Source organism: Oncorhynchus mykiss, chromosome 31 (genome assembly GCF_013265735.2).
Source record: "Oncorhynchus mykiss isolate Arlee chromosome 31, USDA_OmykA_1.1, whole genome shotgun sequence".
In the NCBI taxonomy this organism is placed as follows: Eukaryota; Metazoa; Chordata; class Actinopteri; order Salmoniformes; family Salmonidae; genus Oncorhynchus; species Oncorhynchus mykiss.
In genome coordinates, this window is record NC_050571.1 from 4,266,047 (window position 1) to 4,291,195 (window position 25,149).

Below are 25,149 nucleotides of genomic sequence, written 5' to 3' on the forward strand. Positions count from 1 at the left end.
AAAGGTAAACCTCAGTATCCTACACTAATAGATGTACCCAGAGGACAGGTCACCCCCCCCCCCAGTATCCTACACTAATAGATGTACCCAGAGGACAGGTCACCCCCCAGTATCCTAAACTAATAGATGTACCCAGCGGAAAGGTCACCCCCCAGTATCCTACACTAATAGATGTACCCAGAGGACAGGTCACCCCTCAGTATCCTACACTAATAGATGTACCCAGAGGACAGGTCACCCCTCAGTATCCTACACTAATAGATGTACCCAGAGGACAGGTAACCCCCCCCCCCCCCCCAGTATCCTACACTAATAGATGTACCCAGAGGAAAGGTAAACCTCAGTATCCTACACTAATAGATGTACCCAGAGGACAGGTCACCCCCCCCCCCCCCCCAGTATCCTACACTAATAGATGTACCCAGAGGACAGGTCACCCCTCAGTATCCTACACTAATAGATGTACCCAGAGGACAGGTAAACCTCAGTATCCTACACTAATAGATGTACCCAGAGGACAGGTAACCCCCCCCCCCCCCCCCCCAGTATCCTACACTAATAGATGTACCCAGAGGACAGGTCACCCCCCAGTATCCTACACTAAGAGATGTACCCAGAGGACAGGTAACCCTCAGTATCCTACACTAATAGATGTACCCAGAGGACAGGTCACCCCTCAGTATCCTACACTAATAGATGTACCCAGAGGACAGGTCACCCCCCAGTATCCTACACTAATAGATGTACCCAGAGGACAGGTCACCCCCCAGTATCCTACACTAATAGATGTACCCAGAGGACAGGTCATGGCGTAGGGGTCGCAAAGCTACTGGTAGATCACCAAGGTACATGGATACTTCAGTCATTTTAGTAATTAACATGAAATCTATCTCAGTCTATCATAACATTGAATATATTTTAAGAAATGTATTCATATATATATATATATATATATATATATATTATAATTAGTTTTATATCTGTGTCCATATTGTCACTGAGTTTCTAGTAGAGTTTCAAAATGTATGTTTTATTGTCAAGTGCACAAGTACAGTCGTGGCCAAAAGTTTTGAGAACGACACAAATATTAATTTCCACAAAGTTTGCTGCTTCAGTGTCTTTGTGCAGGGTAGCCTTAGAGTTCTTGGGAACAGGAATGATGGTGGTTACCTTGAGACATGTGGGGATTACAGACTGGGACAAGGAGAGGTTGAAAATGACCGTGAATATGCCTGCCAGCTGTTCTGGACATGAAATGAAATGCTGACTTAGAAGTTCTTAACCAACAATGCAGTTTTAATAAAAAGAAGTGTTACGTAAAAATATATAAGTACAAAATAATACAAATTAAAGAGCAGCAGTAAAATAACAGTAGTGAGGCTATATACAGGGTGTTACGGTACCGAGTCAATGTGGAGGCTATATACAGGGTGTTACGGTACAGAGTCAATGTGGAGGCTATATACAGGGTGTTACGGTACCGAGTCAATATGGAGGCTATATACAGGGTGTTACGGTACCGAGTCAAAATGGAGGCTATATACAGGGTGTTACGGTACCGAGTCAATATGGAGGCTATATACAGGGTGTTACGGTACCGAGTCAATATGGAGGCTATATACAGGGTGTTACGGTACAGAGTCAATGTGGAGGCTATATACAGGGTATTACGGTACAGAGTCAATGTGGAGGCTATATACAGGGTGTTACGGTACAGAGTCAATGTGGAGGCTATATACAGGGTGTTACGGTACAGAGTCAATGTGGAGGCTATATACAGGGTGTTACGGTACAGAGTCAATGTGGAGGCTATATACAGGGTGTTACGGTACAGAGTCAATGTGGAGGCTATATACAGGGTGTTACGGTACAGAGTCAATGTGGAGGCTATATACAGGGTGTTACGGTACCGAGTCAATATGGAGGCTATATACAGGGTGTTACGGTACCGAGTCAATATGGAGGCTATATACAGGGTGTTACGGTACCGAGTCAATATGGAGGCTATATACAGGGTGTTACGGTACCGAGTCAATATGGAGGCTATATACAGGGTGTTACGGTACAGAGTCAATGTGGAGGCTATATACAGGGTATTACGGTACAGAGTCAATGTGGAGGCTATATACAGGGTGTTACGGTACAGAGTCAATGTGGAGGCTATATACAGGGTGTTACGGTACAGAGTCAATGTGGAGGCTATATACAGGGTGTTACGGTACAGAGTCAATGTGGAGGCTATATACAGGGTGTTACGGTACAGAGTCAATGTGGAGGCTATATACAGGGTGTTACGGTACAGAGTCAATGTGGAGACTATATACAGGGGTGTTACGGTACAGAGTCAATGTGGAGGCTATATACAGGGTGTTACGGTACAGAGTCAATGTGGAGGCTATATACAGGGTATTACGGTACAGAGTCAATGTGGAGGCTATATACAGGGTGTTACGGTACAGAGTCAATGTGGAGGCTATATACAGGGGGTACCGGTACAGAGTCAATATGGAGGCTATATACAGGGTGTTACGGTACCGAGTCAATGTGGAGGCTATATACAGGGGGTACCAGTACAGAGTCAATGTGGAGGCTATATACAGGGTGTTACTGTACAGAGTCAATGTGGAGGCTATATACAGGGTGTTACGGTACAGAGTCAATGTGGAGGCTATATACAGGGTATTACGGTACAGAGTCAATGTGGAGGCTATATACAGGGTGTTACGGTACAGAGTCAATGTGGAGGCTATATACAGGGGGTACCGGTACAGAGTCAATATGGAGGCTATATACAGGGTGTTACGGTACCGAGTCAATGTGGAGGCTATATAAAGGGGTTACCAGTACAGAGTCAATGTGGAGGCTATATACAGGGTGTTACTGTACAGAGTCAATGTGGAGGCTATATACAGGGTGTTACGGTACAGAGTCAATGTGGAGGCTATATACAGGGTGTTACAGTACAGAGTCAGTGTGGAGGCTATATACAGGGGTGTTACGGTACAGAGTCAATGTGGAGACTATATACAGGGTGTTACGGTACAGAGTCAATGTGGAGGCTATATACAGGGTGTTACGGTACAGAGTCAATGTGGAGACTATATACAGGGTGTTACGGTACAGAGTCAATGTGGAGGCTATATACAGGGTGTTACGGTACAGAGTCAATGTGGAGGCTATATACAGGGTGTTACGGTACAGAGTCAATGTGGAGGCTATATACAGGGTGTTACGGTACAGAGTCAATGTGGAGGCTATATACAGGGTGTTACGGTACAGAGTCAATGTGGAGACTATATACGGGGGTGTTACGGTACAGAGTCAATGTGGAGACTATATACGGGGGTGTTACGGTACAGAGTCAATGTGGAGGCTATATACAGGGTGTTACGGTACAGAGTCAATGTGGAGGCTATATACAGGGTATTACGGTACAGAGTCAATGTGGAGGCTATATACAGGGTGTTACGGTACAGAGTCAATGTGGAGGCTATATACAGGGGGTACCGGTACAGAGTCAATATGGAGGCTATATACAGGGTGTTACGGTACCGAGTCAATGTGGAGGCTATATACAGGGGGTACCAGTACAGAGTCAATGTGGAGGCTATATACAGGGTGTTACTGTACAGAGTCAATGTGGAGGCTATATACAGGGTGTTACGGTACAGAGTCAATGTGGAGGCTATATACAGGGTGTTACAGTACAGAGTCAGTGTGGAGGCTATATACAGGGTGTTACGGTACAGAGTCAATGTGGAGGCTATATACAGGGGTGTTACGGTACAGAGTCAATGTGGAGACTATATACAGGGTGTTAAGGTACAGAGTCAATGTGGAGGCTATATACAGGGGTGTTACGGTACAGAGTCAATGTGGAGACTATATACAGGGTGTTACGGTACAGAGTCAATGTGGAGGCTATATACAGGGTGTTACGGTACAGAGTCAATGTGGAGGCTATATACAGGGTGTTACGGTACCGAGTCAATATGGAGGCTATATACAGGGTGTTACGTTACAGAGTCAATGTGGAGGCTATATACAGGGTGTTACGGTACAGAGTCAATGTGGAGGCTATATACAGGGTGTTACGGTACAGAGTCAATGTGGAGGCTATATACAGGGGGTACCGGTACAGAGTCAATATGGAGGCTATATACAGGGTGTTACGGTACCGAGTCAATGTGGAGGCTATATACAGGGGGTACCAGTACAGAGTCAATGTGGAGGCTATATACAGGGTGTTACTGTACAGAGTCAATGTGGAGGCTATATACAGGGGGTTACGGTACAGAGTCAATGTGGAGGCTATATACAGGGTGTTACAGTACAGAGTCAGTGTGGAGGCTATATACAGGGTGTTACGGTACAGAGTCAATGTGGAGGCTATATACAGGGTGTTACGGTACCGAGTCAATATGGAGGCTATATACAGGGTGTTACGTTACCGAGTCAATGTGGAGGCTATATACAGGGGGTACCGGTACAGAGTCAATATGGAGGCTATATACAGGGTGTTACGGTACCGAGTCAATGTGGAGGCTATATACAGGGGGTACCAGTACAGAGTCAATGTGGAGACTATATACAGGGTGTTACGGTACAGAGTCAATGTGGAGGCTATATACAGGGTGTTACGGTACAGAGTCAATGTGGAGGCTATATACAGGGTGTTACGGTACAGAGTCAATGTGGAGACTATATACAGGGTGTTACGGTACAGAGTCAATGTGGAGGCTATATACAGGGTGTTACTGTACAGAGTCAATGTGGAGGCTATATACAGGGGGTACCGGTACAGAGTCAATGTGGAGGCTATATACAGGGTGTTACGGTACCGAGTCAATATGGAGGCTATATACAGGGTGTTACGTTACCGAGTCAATGTGGAGGCTATATACAGGGGGTACCGGTACAGAGTCAATATGGAGGCTATATACAGGGTGTTACGGTACCGAGTCAATGTGGAGGCTATATACAGGGGGTACCATTACAGAGTCAATGTGGAGGCTATATACAGGGTGTTACTGTACAGAGTCAATGTGGAGGCTATATACAGGGTGTTACGGTACAGAGTCAATGTGGAGGCTATATACAGGGTGTTACAGTACAGAGTCAGTGTGGAGGCTATATACAGGGTGTTACAGTACAGAGTCAATGTGGAGGCTATATACAGGGTGTTACTGTACAGAGTCAATGTGGAGGCTATTTACAGGGTGTTACGGTACAGAGTCAATGTGGAGGCTATATACAGGGTATTACGGTACAGAGTCAATGTGGAGGCTATATACAGGGTGTCACGGTACAGAGTCAATGTGGAGGCTATATACAGGGGGTACCGGTACAGAGTCAATATGGAGGCTATATACAGGGTGTTACGGTACCGAGTCAATGTGGAGGCTATATACAGGGGGTACCAGTACAGAGTCAATGTGGAGGCTATATACAGGGTGTTACTGTACAGAGTCAATGTGGAGGCTATATACAGGGTGTTACGGTACAGAGTCAATGTGGAGGCTATATACAGGGTGTTACAGTACAGAGTCAGTGTGGAGGCTATATACAGGGTGTTACGGTACAGAGTCAATGTGGAGGCTATATACAGGGGTGTTACGGTACAGAGTCAATGTGGAGACTATATACAGGGTGTTACGGTACAGAGTCAATGTGGAGGCTATATACAGGGGTGTTACGGTACAGAGTCAATGTGGAGACTATATACAGGGTGTTACGGTACAGAGTCAATGTGGAGGCTATATACAAGGTGTTACGGTACAGAGTCAATGTGGAGGCTATATACAGGGTGTTACGGTACAGAGTCAATGTGGAGACTATATACAGGGTGTTACGGTACAGAGTCAATGTGGAGGCTATATACAGGGTGTTACGGTACAGAGTCAATGTGGAGGCTATATACAGGGTGTTACAGTACAGAGTCAGTGTGGAGGCTATATACAGGGTGTTACTGTACAGAGTCAATGTGGAGGCTATATACAGGGTGTTACAGTACAGAGTCAATGTGGAGGCTATATACAGGGTGTTACTGTACAGAGTCAATGTGGAGGCTATATACAGGGGGTACCGGTACAGAGTCAATGTGGAGGCTATATACAGGGTGTTACGGTACCGAGTCAATATGGAGGCTATATACAGGGTGTTACGTTACCGAGTCAATATGGAGGCTATATACAGGGTGTTACGGTACAGATTCAATATGGAGGCTATATACAGGTTGTTACGGTACCGAGTCAATATGGAGGCTATATACAGGGTGTTACGGTACCGAGTCAATATGGAGGCTATATACAGGGTGTTACGGTACCGAGTCAATGTGGAGGCTATATACAGGGTGTTACGGTACAGAGTCAATGTGGAGGCTATATACAGGGTGTTACGGTACCGAGTCAATATGGAGGCTATATACAGGGTGTTACGGTACCGAGTCAGTGTGGAGGCTATATACAGGGTGTTACGGTACAGAGTCAATGTGGAGGCTATATACAGGGTGTACCGGTACAGAATCAATATGCAGGGTATATACAGGGTATTACGGTACAGAGTCAATGTGGAGGCTATATACAGGGTGTTACGGTACCGAGTCAATATGGAGGCTATATACAGGGGGTACCAGCATAGAGTCAATGTGGAGGCTATATACAGGGGGTACCGGTACAGAGTCAATGTGGAGGCTATATACAGGGGGTACCGGTACAGAGTCAATATGGAGGCTATATACAGAGGGTACCAGTACAGAGTCAATGTGGAGGCTATATACAGGGGGTACCGGTACAGAGTCAATGTGGAGGCTATATACAGGGTGTTACAGTACAGAGTCAATGTGGAGGCTATATACAGGGTGTTACGGTACAGAGTCAGTGTGGAGGCTATATACAGGGTGTTACGGTACAGAGTCAATGTGGAGGCTATATACAGGGGGTACTGGTACAGAGTCAATGTGGAGGCTATATACAGGGGGTACCGGTACCGAGTCAGTGTGGAGGCTATATACAGGGGGTACCAGTACAGAGTCAATGTGGAGACTACAGTGCCTTGCGAAAGTATTCGGCCCCCTTGAACTTTGCGACCTTTTGCCTCATTTCAGGCTTCAAACATAAAGATATAAAACTGTATTTTTTTGTGAAGAATCAACAACAAGTGGGACACAATCATGAAGTGGAACGACATTTATTGGATATTTCAAACTTTTTTAACAAATCAAAAACTGAAAAATTGGGCGTGCAAAATTATTCAGCCCCTTTACTTTCAGTGCAGCAAACTCTCTCCAGAAGTTCAGTGAGGATCTCTGAATGATACAATGTTGACCTAAATGACTAATGATGATAAATACAATCCACCTGTGTGTAATCAAGTCTCCGTATAAATGCACCTGCACTGTGATAGTCTCAGAGGTCCGTTAAAAGTGCAGAGAGCATCATGAAGAACAAGGAACACACCAGGCAGGTCCGAGATACTGTTGTGAAGAAGTTTAAAGCCGGATTTGGATACAAAAAGATTTCCCAAGCTTTAAACATCCCAAGGAGCACTGTGCAAGCGATAATATTGAAATGGAAGGAGTATCAGACCACTGCAAATCTACCAAGACCTGGCCGTCCCTCTAAACTTTCAGCTCATACAAGGAGAAGACTGATCAGAGATGCAGCCAAGAGGCCCATGATCACTGGATGAACTGCAGCGATCTACAGCTGAGGTGGGAGACTCTGTCCATAGGACAACAATCAGTCGTATATTGCACAAATCTGGCCTTTATGGAAGAGTGGCAAGAAGAAAGCCATTTCTTAAAGATATCCATAAAAAGTGTTGTTTAAAGTTTGCCACAAGCCACCTGGGAGACACACCAAACATGTGGAAGAAGGTGCTATGGTCAGATGAAACCAAAATGGAACTTTTTGGCAACAACGCAAAACGTTATGTTTGGCGTAAAAGCAACACAGCTCATCACAGCTGAACACACCATCCCCACTGTCAAACATGGTGGTGGCAGCATCATGGTTTGGGCCTGCTTTTCTTCAGCCGGGACAGGGAAGATGGTTAAAATTGATGGGAAGATGGATGGAGCCAAATACAGAACCATTCTGGAAGAATGCAGACTCCTGATGGAGTCTGCAAAAGACCTGAGACTGGGACGGAGATTTATCTTCCAACAAGACAATGATCCAAAACATAAAGCAAAATCTACAATGGAATGGTTCAAAAATAAACATATCCAGGTGTTAGAATGGCCAAGTCAAAGTCCAGACCTGAATCCAATCGAGAATCTGTGGAAAGAACTGAAAACTGCTGTTCACAAATGCTCTCCATCCAACCTCACTGAGCTCGAGCTGTTTTGCAAGGAGGATTGGGAAAAAATGTCAGTCTCTCGATGTGCAAAACTGATAGAGACATACCCCAAGCGACTTACAGCTGTAATCGCAGCAAAAGGTGGCGCTACAAAGTATTAACTTAAAGGGGGCTGAATAATTTTGCACGCCCAATTTTTCAGTTTTTGATTTGTTAAAAAAGTTTGAAATATCCAATAAATGTTGTTCCACTTCATGATTGTGTCCCACTTGTTGTTGATTCTTCACAAAAAAATACAGTTTTCTATCTTTATGTTTGAAGCCTGAAATGTGGCAAAAGGTCGCAAAGTTCAAGGGGGCCGAATACTTTCGCAAGGCACTGTATATACTGGGGGCCATGCAGTGATAGTCTATAGTGATATAGGGCCTGGTGATAGTCTATAGTGATATAGGGGTTGGTGATAGTCTATAGTGATATAGGGCCTGGTGATAGTCTATAGTGATATAGGGGCTGGTGATAGTCTATATACTAGTAATGCAGGGGTTTTCAGAGAACAGTATGACATTAACAAGGCTTGATGTGACAGGTTGTCGTTGTGTCACAACAGTGATATAGAGTATGATTGGTCAAGATGAAGCATCCTATGGAGAGAGATACTGTAGCTCAAATAAAGTGGATTCACCCTGGAAACAAGGTGTCATGTGAATGTTTTCTGGGGGTTTTAGTGTGACAGCTAGTCACCATGTCAAAGATGAAAAGCAATCAACCCCCACCATCTCTGAAGGAACAGCCATAACCTCTTCCCCCACACACCCACACCGACCCCGGTGGCCACCTGTGTGTTTTAATTGATAGTGCAACCCATAGAGAGTAATGACATTGGACAAGGTTGCCTGGGAGCAAAGCAGCTGGGGGAGGAGAGGAAAGGGGAGGAGAGGAGAGAGGATGCGGGCAAAGAGGGGAGGAGAGGGGATGGGAGGGGGGATGAGAGGAAAGGATAGGAGAGGAGAGGAGAGTGAATGAGAGGAGAGGAGGGGGAGAGGAGAGGAGAGGAGAGGGAATGAGAGGAGAGGAGAGGAGAGGAGAGGAGATGAGAGGAGAGGGAATGAGAGGAGAGGGGAGAGGGGAGAGGAGAGGAGAGGAGAGGAGAGGAGAGGAGAGGAGAGGAGAGGAGAGGAGAGGAGAGGAGAGGGAATGAGAGGAGAGGAGGGGGAGAGGAGAGGAGAGGAGAGGAGAGGAGAGGAGAGGAGAGGAGAGGAGAGGAGAGGAGAGGAGAGGAGAGGAGAGGGAATGAGAGGAGAGGAGAGGTTGATAGTCCTAGTGAAGGGTTTATTACACTTCACCTGTCCTGGTTGACTGGCTGTAACTGGCTGACTGGCTGGCTGACTGGCTGACTGACTGACTAGCTGACTAGCTGACTGACTGACTGGCTGACTAGCTGACTGGCTGACTGACTGACTAGCTGACTGGCTGACTGACTGACTGGCTGACTAGCTGACTGGCTGACTGACTGACTAGCTGACTAGCTGACTGACTGACTGGCTGACTAGCTGACTGGCTGGCTGACTGACTAACTGACTGGCTGACTGACTGGCTAACTGACTGACTGGCTGACTAGCTGACTGATTGGCTGACTGGCTGACTGACTGACTGACTGGCTAACTGACTGACTAGCTGATGGATTGGCTGACTGGCTGACTGACTGACTGACTGGCTAACTGACTGACTAGCTGACTGATTGGCTGACTGACTAAATGACTGGCTGGCTGACTGACTAACTGACTGACTGCACAGTTTCTATGGCGTCTAAGTCCTTTGTGTGCGTATTGTTTTTCCGGGTGTCTGCTGAGAACTGCCTCTCTCTGCTGTAGTCCCACTAAACCCAGGAGAATGTCTGTCACTGTTAGAATCCAGCTGGACTAGAAACTTTTCTCTATCCAGATCCTTCAGTTGTCTGTCTCTGTTAGACTAGACTAGAAACAGTCTCTTTTCTCTAGCTTGTGTGTGTGTGTGTGTGTGTGTGTGTGTGTGTGTGTGTGTGTGTGTGTGTGTGTGTGTGTGTGTGTGTGTGTGTGTGTGTTAGTCGTACGTTCATGTCAGATGGGAACTCGTCCTTCTTCCCCAGGCCGGTGGCTGCAGCGATATTCCCCATGGCTCCACCAGCAAGGTCCTTCGCTGCATCATCACACACACACGTTATTAACACACACACACACACACATTATTAACACACATTATTAACACACACACATTATTAACACACACACATCAACGCACACATCAAACACACACACACATTAACACACACACATTATTAACACACACACATTATTGAGACACACATTATTAACACACACACACACACATTAATACACACGCATTATTAACACAAACACACACACACATTATTAACACACACACACACACATTAACACACACACATTATTAACACAAACACACATTATTAACACAAACGCACACACACATTATTAACACATTATTAACACACACACATTATTAACACAAATTAACACACACAAATTATTAACACACACAAACACACACACATTATTAACACACACGCACATTATTAACACACACAAACACAGACACATTATTAACACACACACATTATTAACACACACATTATTAACACACACACATTATTAACACACACACACATATTAACACACACACATTATTAACACACACATTAACACACACACATTATTAACACACACACATTAACACACACACATTATTAACACACACACACATTAACACACACACATTATTAACACACACACACATTATTAACACACACACACAATATTAACACACACACATTATTAACACAAACACACATTAACACACACACACACACACACACACACACACACACACACACACACACACACACACATTAACACACACACATTATTAACACACACACATTATTAACACACACACACACACACATTATTAACACACACACACACACATTATTAACACACACACACACACACACATTATTAACACACACACATTATTAACACACACACACATTATTAACACACACACACAATATTAACACACACACATTATTAACACAAACACACATTAACACACACACATTATTAACACACACACATTAACACACACACACACACACATTAACACACACACACATTAACACACACACACACACACACACACACACACACACACACATTAACACACACACATTATTAACACACACACATTATTAACACACACACACACACACATTATTAACACACACACACACATTATTAACACACACACACACACATTATTAACACACACACACATTAACACACACACATTATTAACACACACACACATTAACACACACACACATTATTAACACACTCACATTAACACAGACACATTATTAACACACACACACACACACACATTAACACAGACACATTATTAACACACACACACATTAACACACACGCATTATTAACACACACATTAACACACACACATTATTAACACACACCCATTATTAACACACACATTATTAACACACAGACACACACATTATTAACACACACACACAGATTAACACACACACATTATTAACACAAACACACATTAACACACACATTATTAACTCACACATTATTAACACACACACACACATTATTAACACACACACATTATTAACACACACACACACATTAACACACACACACATTAACACACACACACACATTAACACACACACATTAACACACACACACACATTAACACACACACATTATTAACACACACACACATTAACACACTCCTGTTTGGTTCAACATCTGAACTAAAGACTTAACAGTAAACAGTCAACATACCTGAACCAACACCATCTTTGGCCTTGGTGCCTGAAAAGGGAGAACAACACATCTGTTACCAGATTACAATGCTACATTACCCCAACCATTATCACGCATCATGTGTTACCACATTAAAATGCTACATTACCCCACCATTATCATGCATAATGTGTTACCACATTAAAATGCTACATTACCTAACCATTATCATGCATAATTACCCCACCATTACCCCACTTTAAAATGCTACAGCATCCATACCTTATCACGCATAATGTGTTACCGCGTAAAAATGCTATATTATCTCTACATTATCACGCATCATGTGTTACCACATCCAAATGCTACATTATCCCTACATTATCACGCATCACGTGTTACCACATTACAATGCTACAATATCCCTCCATTATCATGCATCATGTGCTACCACATTAAAATGCTACATTATCCCTCCATTATCATGCATCACCACATTAAAATGCTACATTATCCCTCCATTATCATGCGTCATGTGTGATCACATTAAGATGCTACATTATCTGTCCATTATCATGCATCATGTGCTACCGCATTAAAATGCTACATTATCCCTCCATTATCATGCATCACCACATTCAAATGCTACATTATCCCTCCATTATCATGCATCATGTGTGATCACATTAAGATGCTACATTATCTGACCATTACCATGCATCATGTGTTACTTCATTCCAAATCCTATGTTTTCATCCATAATGATAATTATCTCAATAGCGTTACCAACACATTCCTCTTTAATACACACACAGTAAATGAGGCATTACCGTATAAACAACGCCTCGACATACTATATTAGCCATTTCTGAGAATCCATTATTAGAGGACAAACGTTCAACTTCTACCAGACCATTTACAGGTGAGTGTATAGCCACAGCAAGCAGCAGGTTTGATGTGCTGCCCTGTTAATCCCAGACGTTGGGAGCTGCACTCTCCTTATCTTCCTGTGGGAATTCACTGAGGTCTGCCCAGTCTGCCCACACACGCTAGCACGCACGCACACACGCGCGCACACACACACACACACACACACACACACACACACACACACACACACACACAGACAGACAGCGAGAGACCAGATATGTTCATATCCCTAGTCTCTAGTTCAGGTCCTGACGTCTCCAGTGAGTTGAGATCCAATTACCCCAGATGTCTAGCTAGGCTATCACCACCACTGTGTCTGTCTGTCTGTCTGTCTGTCTGTCTGTCTGTCTGTCTGTCTTGTCCTCATCATAACCCATGAAACAGTACCAGGACCAGGGGTACATTATATATCTTTACCAGTCTAATCCTGTCTAATCCTGTTTGGTTCGAAGTCCTGGTTTGTCTCTATGACATTATATATCTTTACCAGTCTAATCCTGTCTAATCCAGTCTAATCCAGTCTAATCCTGTCTAATCCTGTCTAATCCAGTCTAATCCTGTTTGGTTTGTGCACATCCCCTGATATACCAGTCTAATCCTGTCTAATCCTGTCTAATCCTGTTTGGTTTGTGCACCAGAAGCAGGTCACAGTCTTATTATCTGATCCAGACTAACTTGATTGTGACTTGGAGTCTAAGTATCTTACTGTTGTGATACTGTAGCGCTGATGTCAACATCTGAACTAAAGCCAATTTGTTGTGACCATGCAGGACATAATAATTGGTTATATTTCCTCGCGGTCAAAATGAGCAAAATAATTATGCTATCCATCGTTTTTTTGAATTTCTGATGCTCCCTGACTGTCTAGTGTTCATTTAGGTGATTATTAGAGAGCTGTTCTAGTTTGTCTCTGTCATGACCATGACCTATCATGATCCCTGACCTAACTACCATGACCCCTGACCATGACCTATCATGACCTCTGACTAACTATCATGACCCCTGACCTAACTATCATGACCCCTGATCTATCATGACCCCTGATCTCACTATTGTGACCCCTGACCTAACTATCATGACCCCTGATCTAACTATCATGACCCCTGACCTAACTATCATGACCCTTGATCTAACATGACCCCTGATCTAACTATCATGACCCCTGACCTAACTATCATGACCCCTGACCTAACTATCATGACCCCTGACCTAACAATCATGACCCCTGATCTAACTATCATGACCCCTGATCTAACTATCATGACCCCTGACCAAACAATCATGACACCTGACCTAACTATTATGACCCCTGACCTAACAATTATGACCCCTGACCTAACTATCATGACCACTGACCAAACTATCATGACCCCTGACCTAACTATCATGACACCTGACCTAACTATCATGATCCCTGACCTATCACGACCCTTGATCTAACTATCATGACCCCTGACCTAACTATCATGACCCCTGATCTATCATGACCCCTGATCTCACTATCGTGACCCCTGACCTAACTATCATGACCACTGACCTAACTATCATGACCCCTGATCTATCATGACCCCTGATCACACTATTGTGACCCCTGACCTAACTATCATGACCCCTAACCTAACTATCATGACCCCTGATCTAACTATCATGACCCCTGACCTAACTATCATGACCCTTGATCTATCATGACCCCTGACCTAACTGTCATGACCCCTGATCTAACTGTCATGACCCCTGATCTAACTATCATGACCCCTGACCTAACTATCATGACCCCTGACCTAACTATCATGACCCTTGATCTATCATGACCCCTGATCTAACATCATGACCCCTGACCTAACTATCATGACCCTTGACCTAACAATCATGACCCCTGACCTAACTATCATGACCCCTGACCTAACTATCATGACCCCTGACCTAGCTATCACGGATAGCTTTCATTTCAGTGAATATCAGCGTTCTGGACACAGCGAAGAAACCGTAAGAAACCCTCTCCTCACCTCGTATGTCCGTTATCATTTCTATTTGGTTTTAGTAATTTTTAAGTATATTGAGTTCATTACCCTCCACCCCATCCACCTACACTGAGTGGTCAAAACATTAAGAACACCTTCTTAGTATTGAGTTGCAACTGCCCCTTTGGCTCTCAGAACAGACTCAATTCGTTGGGTCATGGACTCTACAAGTTGTCGATACCGTTCCACAGGGATGCTGACCCATGTTGACTACAATGTTTCCCACAGTTGTGTCAAGATGGCTTAATGTCCTTTGGGTGGTGGACCATTCTTGACACACACAGGAAACTGTTTGAGCGTGAAAAACCCATGACACAAACCGGTGTTCCTGGCACCAACTACTATACCCAGTTTAAAGGCACTTAAATATTTTGTCTCGCCCTTTCACCCTCAATGGTACATATACACAATTCATGTCTCAATTGTCTCAAGGTTTAAATATACATATTTAACCCGTCTCCTCCCCTTCATATACACTGATTGAAGTAGATTTAACAAGTGACATTAATACGGGACCATAACTGTATACTCTATAACTGTCACGACTTCTGCCGAAGTTGGCTCCCCTGCCTGTTCGGGCGGTGCTCGGCGGTCGTCGTCACCGTCCTACTAGAAGTTGGCTCCCCTGCCTGTTCGGGCGGTGCTCGGCGGTCGTCGTCACCGTCCTACTAGAAGTTGGCTCCCCTGCCTGTTCGGGCGGTGCTCGGCGGTCGTCGTCACCGTCCTACTAGAAGTTGGCTCCCCTGCCTGTTCGGGCGGTGCTCGGCGGTCGTCGTCACCGTCCTACTAGAAGTTGGCTCCCCTGCCTGTTCGGGCGGTGCTCGGCGGTCGTCGTCACCGTCCTACTAGAAGTTGGCTCCCCTGCCTGTTCGGGCGGTGCTCGGTGGTCGTCGTCACCGTCCTACTAGAAGTTGGCTCCCCTGCCTGTTCGGGCGGTGCTCGGTGGTCGTCGTCACCGTCCTACTAGAAGTTGGCTCCCCTGCCTGTTTGGGCGGTGCTCGGTGCTCGGTGGTCGTCGTCACCGTCCTACTAGAAGTTGACTCCCCTGCCTGTTTGGGCGGTGCTCGGTGGTCGTCGTCACTGTCCTACTAGCCGATACCGATCCCTTTTTCGTTTGTCTGTTGGTTTTGTCTTATTAGTTTCACCTGTGTGTATTTTAGTTTAATTAGCTTCCCTATATGTAGTAGGTTGACCCGCCCTTGTTTTGTGCTGGTGTGTTTTTTGTTACTCTGTTGGATTGTGGTTTTCATGTGTGTATTCTCCGGACTGTTTGGTCCTGTGTTTGGGCTGGTCAATTCTATGCGCCCTGTGTGTTGGCGTGACCGTTTGTTTGCCGGAGAATAAATTCACGATATACTGAACCCTGCTCTCTGCGCCTGATTCCAACCCACCACTCCTAGTATCCCGTGACAATAACCTACTGCAGGTAAAGCCTATTTTACACACATCTCTGTTAGCAGCTAATTAGTCAGCTCTGTAGAAGGCAACATAAAGGCCTGTAACTGTCCCTCTGGTCCCCTGGAGACAGCCTCTCACTGTGTCCCTGTAACTGTCTCTCGGTTCCCCTGGAGACAGTCTCTCACTGTGTCCCTGACATAAAGGCCTGTAACTGTCTCTCGGTTCCCCTCGAGACAGCCTCTCACTGTGTCCCTGTAACTGTCTCTCGGTTCCCCTGGAGACAGCCTCTCACTGTGGCCCTGTAACTGTCTCTCGGTTCCCCTGGAGACAGCCTCTCACTGTGTCCCTGACATAAAGGCCTGTAACTGTCTCTTGGTTCCCCTGGAGACAGCCTCTCACTGTGTCCCTGTAACTGTCTCTCGGTTCCCCTGGAGACAGCCTCTCACTGTGTCCCTGACATAAAGGCCTGTAACTGTCTTTCGGTTCCCCTGGAGACAGCCTCTCACTGTGTCCCTGTAACTGTCTCTTGGTTCCCCTGGAGACAGCCTCTTACTGTGTCCCTGACATAAAATCCTGTAACTGTCTCTCGGTTCCCCTGGAGACAGCCTCTCACTGTGTCCCTGACATAAAATCCTGTAACTGTCTCTCTGGTCCCCTAGAGAAGTCTCTCACTGTGTCCCTGACATTAAGGCCTGTAACTGTCCCTCTGGTCCCCTGGAGACAGCCTCTCACTGTGTCCCTGTAACTGTCTCTCGGTTCCCCTGGAGACAGCCTCTCACTGTGGCCCTGTAACTGTCTCTCGGTTCCCCTGGAGACAGTCTCTCATTGTGTCCCTGACATAAAGGCCTGTAACTGTCCCTTAGTTCCCCTGGAGACAGCCTCTCACTGTGTCCCTGACATTAAGGCCTGTAACTGTCCCTCTGGTCCCCTGGAGACAGCCTCTCACTGTGTCCCTGTAACTGTCCCTCAGTTCCCCTGGAGACAGTCTTTCATTGTGTCCCTGACATAAAGGCCTGTAACTGTCCCTCAGTTCCCCTGGAGACAGCCTCTCACTGTGTCCCTGACATAAAGGCCTGTAACTGTCTCTCGGTTTCCCTGGAGACAGCCTCTCACTCGGTTCTTTGTAAGGCAAAATGTTATACCTAGAACCTTTAACATCAGAAGAACCCTTCTTAGTTCCAGCTCGAGGGAAATCTTACTGCTACAGCATACAATGACCTTCTAGATTATTCTATGCTCCCAACTTTGTGGCAACAGTTTGGGGAAGGCCTTCTCTGTTTCAGCATGACAATGCCCCAGTGCTCAAAGCAAGGTCCATACAGAAATGGTTTGTCGAGATCTTCACTCGCCTGCACAGAGCCCTTACCCTTTGAACACTGCGAGCCAGTTCTAATCACACGACATCAGTGGTCGACCTCACTAATGTTTGTGGCTGAATGAAAGCAAGACCCCACAGCAATGTTCCGACATCTAGGGAAAAGCCTTCCCAGAAAATTGGAGGCTGTTATCGCAAACAAAGGGGGGACCAACTCCATATTTTGAAATGAGATGTTTGACGAGCAGGTGTCCACATACCTTTGGTCATGGAGTGTATCTGTGAGCACATATTTTTAATTTGCCAATATGCATATTTTCCTTGTAAATTATATCCATATCATAATGCCCTGCATATAATGTAGACTGCCACTGCCAACCACCTACTTCCATACATTCATAGTGCAAAATCCACAGTAACCTACAGAATGAACCCATAGTAACCTACAGAATGAACCCATAGTAACCTACAGAATGAACCCATAGTAACCTACAGAATGAACCCATAGTAACCTACAGAATGAACCCATAGTAACCTACAGAATGAACCCATAGTAACCTACAGAATGAACCCAGAGTAACCTACAGAATGAACCCATAGTGGCCTACAGAATGAACCCATAGTAGCCTGCAGATTGAACCCATAGTAGCCTGCAAAATGAACCCACATTAACCTACAGAATGAACCCATAGTGGCCTACAGAAGGAACCCATAGTAGCCCGCAGAATGAACCCATAATAACCTGCAGAATGAACCCATAGTGGCCTGCAGATTGAACCCATAGTAGCCTGCAAAATGAACCCACATTAACCTACAGAATGAACCCATAGTGGCCTACAGAATGAACTCAGAGTAGCCTACAGAATGAACACTTAGTAGCTGACAGAATGAACCCGTAGAAGCATGTAGAATGAGCCCAGAGTAGCCTGCAGAATGAACCCATAGTAGCCTGCAGATTGAACCCATAGTAGCCTGCAGATTGAACCCACATTAACCTACAGAATGAACCCATAGTGGCCTACAGAAGGAACCCATAGTAGCCTGCAGAATTAACCCATAGTAGCCTGCAAAATGAACCCACATTAACCTACAGAATGAACCCATAGTGGCCTACAGAAGGAACCCATAGTAGCCCGCAGAATTAACCCATAATAACCTGCAGAATTAACCCATAGTAGCCTACAAAATGAACCCATAGTAGCCTGCAGAATGAATCCACAATAGGCTACAGAACAAACCAAAAGTAGGCTACAGAATGATTCCACAGTAGGCTACAGAATGAATCCACAGTAGGCTACAGAATGAATCCACAATAGGCTACAGAATGAACCCACAATAGGCTACAGAAAGAATCCACAGTAGGCTACAGAATGAATCTACAATAGGCTACAGAATGAATCCACAACAGGCTACAGAATGAATCCACAATAGGCTACAGAATGAATCCACAGTAGGCTACAGAATGAACCCACAATAGGCTACAGAATGAATCCACAATAGTCTACAGAATGAATCCACAATAGGCTACAGAATGAATCCACAGTAGGCTACAGAATGAATCCACAACAGGCTACAGAATGAATCCACAGTAGGCTACAGAATGAATCCACAGTAGGCTACAGAATGAATCCACAACAGGCTACAGAATGAATCCACAGTAGGCTACAGAATGAATCCACAGTAGGCTACAGAATGAACCCACAATAGGCTACAGAATGAATCCACAATAGGCTACAGAATGAATCCACAATAGGCTACAGAATGAATCCACAGTAGGCTACAGAATGAACCCACAACAGGCTACAGAATGAATCCACAGTAGGCTACAGAATGAATCCACAATAGGCTACAGAATGACCCACAATAGGCTACAGAATGAATCCACAGTAGGCTACAGAATGAATCCACAGTAGGCTACAGAATGAACCCATAATAACCTGTAGAATGAATCCATAGTAGCCCACAGATGAACCCACAGTAGTCTGCAAAATAAACCGACAGTAGCCTGCAGAATGAACCCAGAGTAACCTACAGAATGAAACCATAGCAGTCTACAGAATGAAACCATAGCAGCCTACAGAATGAAACCATAGCAGTCTACAGAATGAAACCATAGCAGCCTACAGAATGAAACCATAGCAGCCTACAGAATGAAACCATAGCGGTCTACAGAATGAAACCATAGCAGTCTACAGAATGAAACCATAGCAGTCTACAGAATGAAACCATAGCAGTCTACAGAATGAAACCATAGCAGCCTACAGAATGAAACCATAGCAGTCTACAGAATGAAACCATAGCAGCCTACAGAATGAAACCATAGCAGTCTACAGAATGAAACCATAGCAGCCTACAGAATGAAACCATAGTAACCTACAGAATGAACCCATAGTAACCTACAGAATGAACCCACAGTAACCTACAGAATGAAACCATAGCAGTCTACAGAAGGAACCCACAGTAGCCTACAGAATGGAACCATAGCAGCCTACAGAATGAAACCATAGCAGTCTACAGAATGAACCCACAGTAACCTACAGAATGAAACCATAGCAGTCTACAGAAGGAACCCACAGTAGCCTACAAAATGAACCCACAGTAGCCTACAGAATGAACCCACAGAAGCTTACAGAATGAGCCCAGAGTAGCCAACAGAGTGAACCCATAGTAGACTACAGAATGAACCCATAGTAACCTACAGAATGAACCCATAGTAACCTACAGAATGAACCCTTAGTTGCCTGCAGAATGAACACATGGTTGCCTACAGAATGAACCAATAGTAGCCAACAGAATGAATCCACAGTGGCCTACAGCATGAACCCACATTAGCCTACTGAATGAACCCAAAGTTGCCTGCAGTAGCCTAGAGAATGAACCAATAGCAGAGAAAATGCCTTGTTGGCATTGATGGATTAAGATGACAAAAAAGACCCACCCAATGTTCAACCAATCAAGGAAAAATACATTATCTTTGGACCTATAGCGTCGCTTTACGAGGCATTCCATATGTCAGCGTTCTCAATGCTCATTGGTTGCTGCATCCATCAAGCAATCTCTGTTGAACACGACTCGCTCGCTTGGCAGGCACTCGTGATATGCATGCATTACATTGAAGCCCTGGATATCACAGGGACCGGATAATCCAATTCAGATTGCTTTCGGTCTAACGTTTCTAAAGGTCGGATCTTACCGATAAACATGGCTCCTTCCTTGGTCTTTTCCGCCGCCAGCGCAGCTCCCTCCTTAGTCTTCTCCGCGGCGATAGCCATGCCGTCTTTAGCTTTGGACAACCCTTTCATGAACACATCCATCTCGACCCTGGTCCTGGAGCTCTGGAGAGATGCAAAGAACCATGAATCACGTCCCATGTAGTCTATTGTATCAGCCTATAGTCGTATACCGTAGTAATGTGGTAGGCCTAGTACTAGTCACATGCTAACGGCTACCCATATCGACTCCAAATGTAGACACTGTCCATGGTCCTGAAACAGAGCATTTTTTTTAATGAATTATTTGGTATGGTCCTGGAGAGAAGGAAATGAGATCCATTACAGCACTGATTGTCAGAAGTTTGTCATGCGTCATTATACACAAATATGTGGTACAATTATGTGGTGTTATTAATTACATGGTAATTAATGATTGTTTTTGAGGGATTGATTGCTCTGCATAGAGACGAACCATGAATTGTCATTACTACGTATGTATTATAGGCCCTGCCGTAGTTATTTTACCCTACATGGTGATGGATAGCAATTCCCGACAAAAAAAATAACTGTCCGTGGTGCTGAAAGAGTGTGTTTCAATTGTGTATTCTGAACGATTTTTATTCGGTATGACTCGGTTATGGGGCGGCAGGGTAGCCTAGTGGTTAGAGTGTAGAGGCGGCTGGGTAGCCTAGTGGTTAGAGTGTAGAGGCGGCAGGGTAGCCTAGTGGTTAGAGTGTAGGGGCGGCAGGGTAGCCTAGTGGTTAGAGTGTAGAGGCGGCTGGGTAGCCTAGTGGTTAGAGCGTTGGACTAGTAACCGGAAGTTTGCAAGTTCCAACCCCCGAGCTGACAAGGTACAAATCTGTCGTTCTGCCCCTGAACAAGGCAGTTAAGCCACTGTTCCTAGACCAGTTAACCCACTGTTCCTAGACCAGTTAACCCACTGTTCCTAGACCAGTTAACCCACTGTTCCTAGACCAGTTAACCCACTGTTCCTAGACCAGTTAACCCCACTGTTCCTAGACCAGTTAACCCACTGTTCCTAGACCAGTTAACCCACTGTTCCTAGACTGTCAGTTAAATAAAGGTTAAATAAAGGTAAAATAAATCAATAAAATGGACTGTGGTTGATTCATTGACAGAAGTCAAGATGTTAATAGTTTAACTGAACTAAAGTATAAACACAACATGCAACAATTTCCCCAAATTTTACTGAGGTACAGTTCATGTAAGGAAATCAGTCAATTGAAATAAATTCATTAAGGCCTTAATCTATGGATTTTACATGACCTGGGCAGGGCTGCAGCCATGGGTGGGCATGCCAGGAGATAAGCCTACCCACTTTGGAGTCAGGCCCTGCCAATCAAAATGAGTTTTTCCACTACAAAAGGGCTTTATTACAGACAGAAATTCTCCTCAGTTTCATCCGTTGTCTGGGTGACTGGTCTCAGAGTATCCCCCAGGTGGAGAAGCCGGATGTGGAGATACCGCGGTGGCCTGGTTTCATGTGGTCTGCGGTTGTGAGGCAGGTTGAACTCACTGACAAATTCTCTAGAAAGATGTTGAAGGCGACTTAAGGTAGAGAAATTAATGTTAAATTATCTGGCAACAGCTCTGATGGATGTTCCTGCAGTCAGCATGCCAATTGCACGCTCCCTCAAAACTCGAGACATCTCTGGCATTGTGTTGTGTGACAAAACTGCACATTTTAAAGTGGCCTTTTACTGTCCCCAGCATAAGGTGCACTTGTGTAATGATCATGCTTTTTAATAATCTTCTTGATATGCCATAACTGTCAGGTGGATGGATTATCTTGGAAAAGTAGAAATATTCACTAACAGTGATGTAAATGCGAGACAGAATGTGACAGAACGTTTTCTGGGATCTTTTACCTCAGCTCATCAAACGTGGGACCAACACGTTGCATGTCGCGTTTATATTTTTTGTTCAGTATAGCTTTCACTGTTTCCCCTTTTCTCTTCAGTTGTTTTCTTTCTAATACCCTAGCTGTCACTTTGTGTCTTGGCTGTCATTTAAAGCGATGACGGAAGAATGGGGACGGATAGAAGCAACGCCCTCCCTCCCGTTTCACCATAGGCTGCGATAGCCAAACCCTCCGCCATAGACCAGCAATTATAGTAAATGCATTATTCACTCAAACCGTTTAACACGTTTTTTTTTCTCTCCATCTCCCTACCCTTTTTCTCCAATGACATGAAATATTCAGAGAGAGAGAGAGAGAGACAACATTTTTCAATGAAATGGTTAAATGTGCACGCGCTCATGAATTATTACTGTGGTAATATTACTCTCAATGGCGACGCGATCTGAGGACAAGCCAGGAAGTTGCCTTTGAAATAGCGCGTATCTGATGTACTTGTATCCTATTTAAACAAGCGCATTACCTGTAATATAGCCTAGCCCTACTACTATATGTGGGGGAAGGGGAGGGGGGAAAAAACTAGATGCACGATATTTTCTCATTACCGTCACCAAGGAGAATATATATTTTGTCAATAAATATGTATATGTCTACAGGGTAGAATTCGACATAAAAATAAATATTTCGATTAAAAATTTTAAAAAATACACGATTTAAATCAATAATTTCGATGTGTTAATATTATAATACTTATTAGGCTACTATACCTTATAGAGAACGGTCATTCAAGGAAATTATGTGTCGAGTAGAATTTTATCATCAAATGCAACAATTGCTCTTTCTGCCTTTCATTAAACGGATTGAATTCAACGTGTTGGTTATCTTTAATTTACATATTTTTACACTTCTCAGTTACATCACACACACACATATTTGTAGCCTTGTAGTCTTATTTTTCTCTCTATCCCTATAACAACGTCCTATAACAACGTCCTGTTAACATGTCGATATGTTTTCCGTACAACCTCTAACCCGTTGTTTCTTTCTATCGACGCCAGAGAAAAATATCACAGAAAACATAATTAAAAAAATCCTCTTACCTTTTTACAAATATGACTTGTTTCCTCAAGGTTCCACTGCCCAGCTGATTCAAATATCGCCTGAACGGGAGCTGCTATCACAGACTGATCGCTGGGTAGGAGGGTTTTCCTCGGGATACTCTGTCTGTCGACCAATAGGGAGCGGCCGACCACGTAGCCCCCTTTTCATTGATCATTCCAACAGCACCAGCTAGGCTTTCTGTCTAACAGTTAACAGCTACGTGTCCTGGATGCTCGGACTGACGGGCATAATGGCAAAATAAGCTTAGCTTTAATTCAAGAGAGCTCACCGTCTAGACCTACCCTATTTTCTGCTAAATTTTAGTCTCTTGTTCACTACCACCATTGTGGAGGACTTATAAAGCCTGTATCTCCGCCATTTCCCCCTTCCCAGTCCATTGCCATAGGCTACACTATGTACACTATGTAATGATGCTGATGGAAGAACGTGTATACAACAGCTAGCTGAATCATTTGAATAGTAATTCGCTCTGATAAGTTTTACCAAATGAAGGACCGAGTAAAAACAATGCAGAACACACAAAATCATCGGTATCATCATCATCATCATCATCATTATCATCATCATCATCATCAATATCATCACCATCATCATCATCACCATCATCATCATCACCATCATCATCATCATCATCATCATCATCATCATCATCATCATCATCACCACTACTGTCTTCATCATCAACATCATCATCACCATTACTGTCTTCATCATTAACACCATCATCATCATCATCATCATCATCACCACTACTGTCTTCATCATCACCACCATCATCATCACCACTACTGTCTTCATCATCACAACCATCATCATCATCATCATCATCATTATCATCATCATCATCATCATCACCACTACTGTCTTCATCATCAACACCATCATCATCATCATCATCACCACTACTGTCTTCATCATCAACACCATCATCATCATCATCACCACTACTGTCTTCATCATCACAACCATCATCATCATCATCACCACCATCACCATCACCATCATCATCACCATCATCATCATCACCACCATCACCATCACCATCATCATCACCATCATCATCATCATCATCACCACCACCACCATCATCATCGTGACCATCAATCACATAGTCTTTACC

At 44.3% G+C, this 25,149-nt stretch overlaps 1 protein-coding gene across 4 annotated transcripts in view; it reads right to left on the bottom strand.

Moving 5' to 3' along the window:
• LOC110513918 (beta-synuclein) overlaps positions 1–24,445 on the bottom strand; it is a 54,323-nt gene extending 29,878 nt beyond the window's left edge. For 3 of the 4 annotated variants that reach the window (XM_036970242.1, XM_036970241.1, XM_036970239.1), the window contains exons 1-3: positions 21,010–21,151; positions 12,192–12,221; positions 10,391–10,476 (exon numbers count right to left, since the gene is read on the bottom strand). In XM_036970242.1, coding sequence (XP_036826137.1) covers positions 10,391–10,476; positions 12,192–12,221; positions 21,010–21,130 — 237 coding nt within the window. In that variant the 5' untranslated portion in view covers positions 21,131–21,151. Of the gene's footprint in view, positions 1–10,390; positions 10,477–12,191; positions 12,222–21,009; positions 21,152–24,007 lie in introns of those variants that run through there. The other variant, XM_036970240.1, reaches the window with a different exon arrangement.
• Positions 24,446–25,149: the final 704 nt, after the last annotated feature.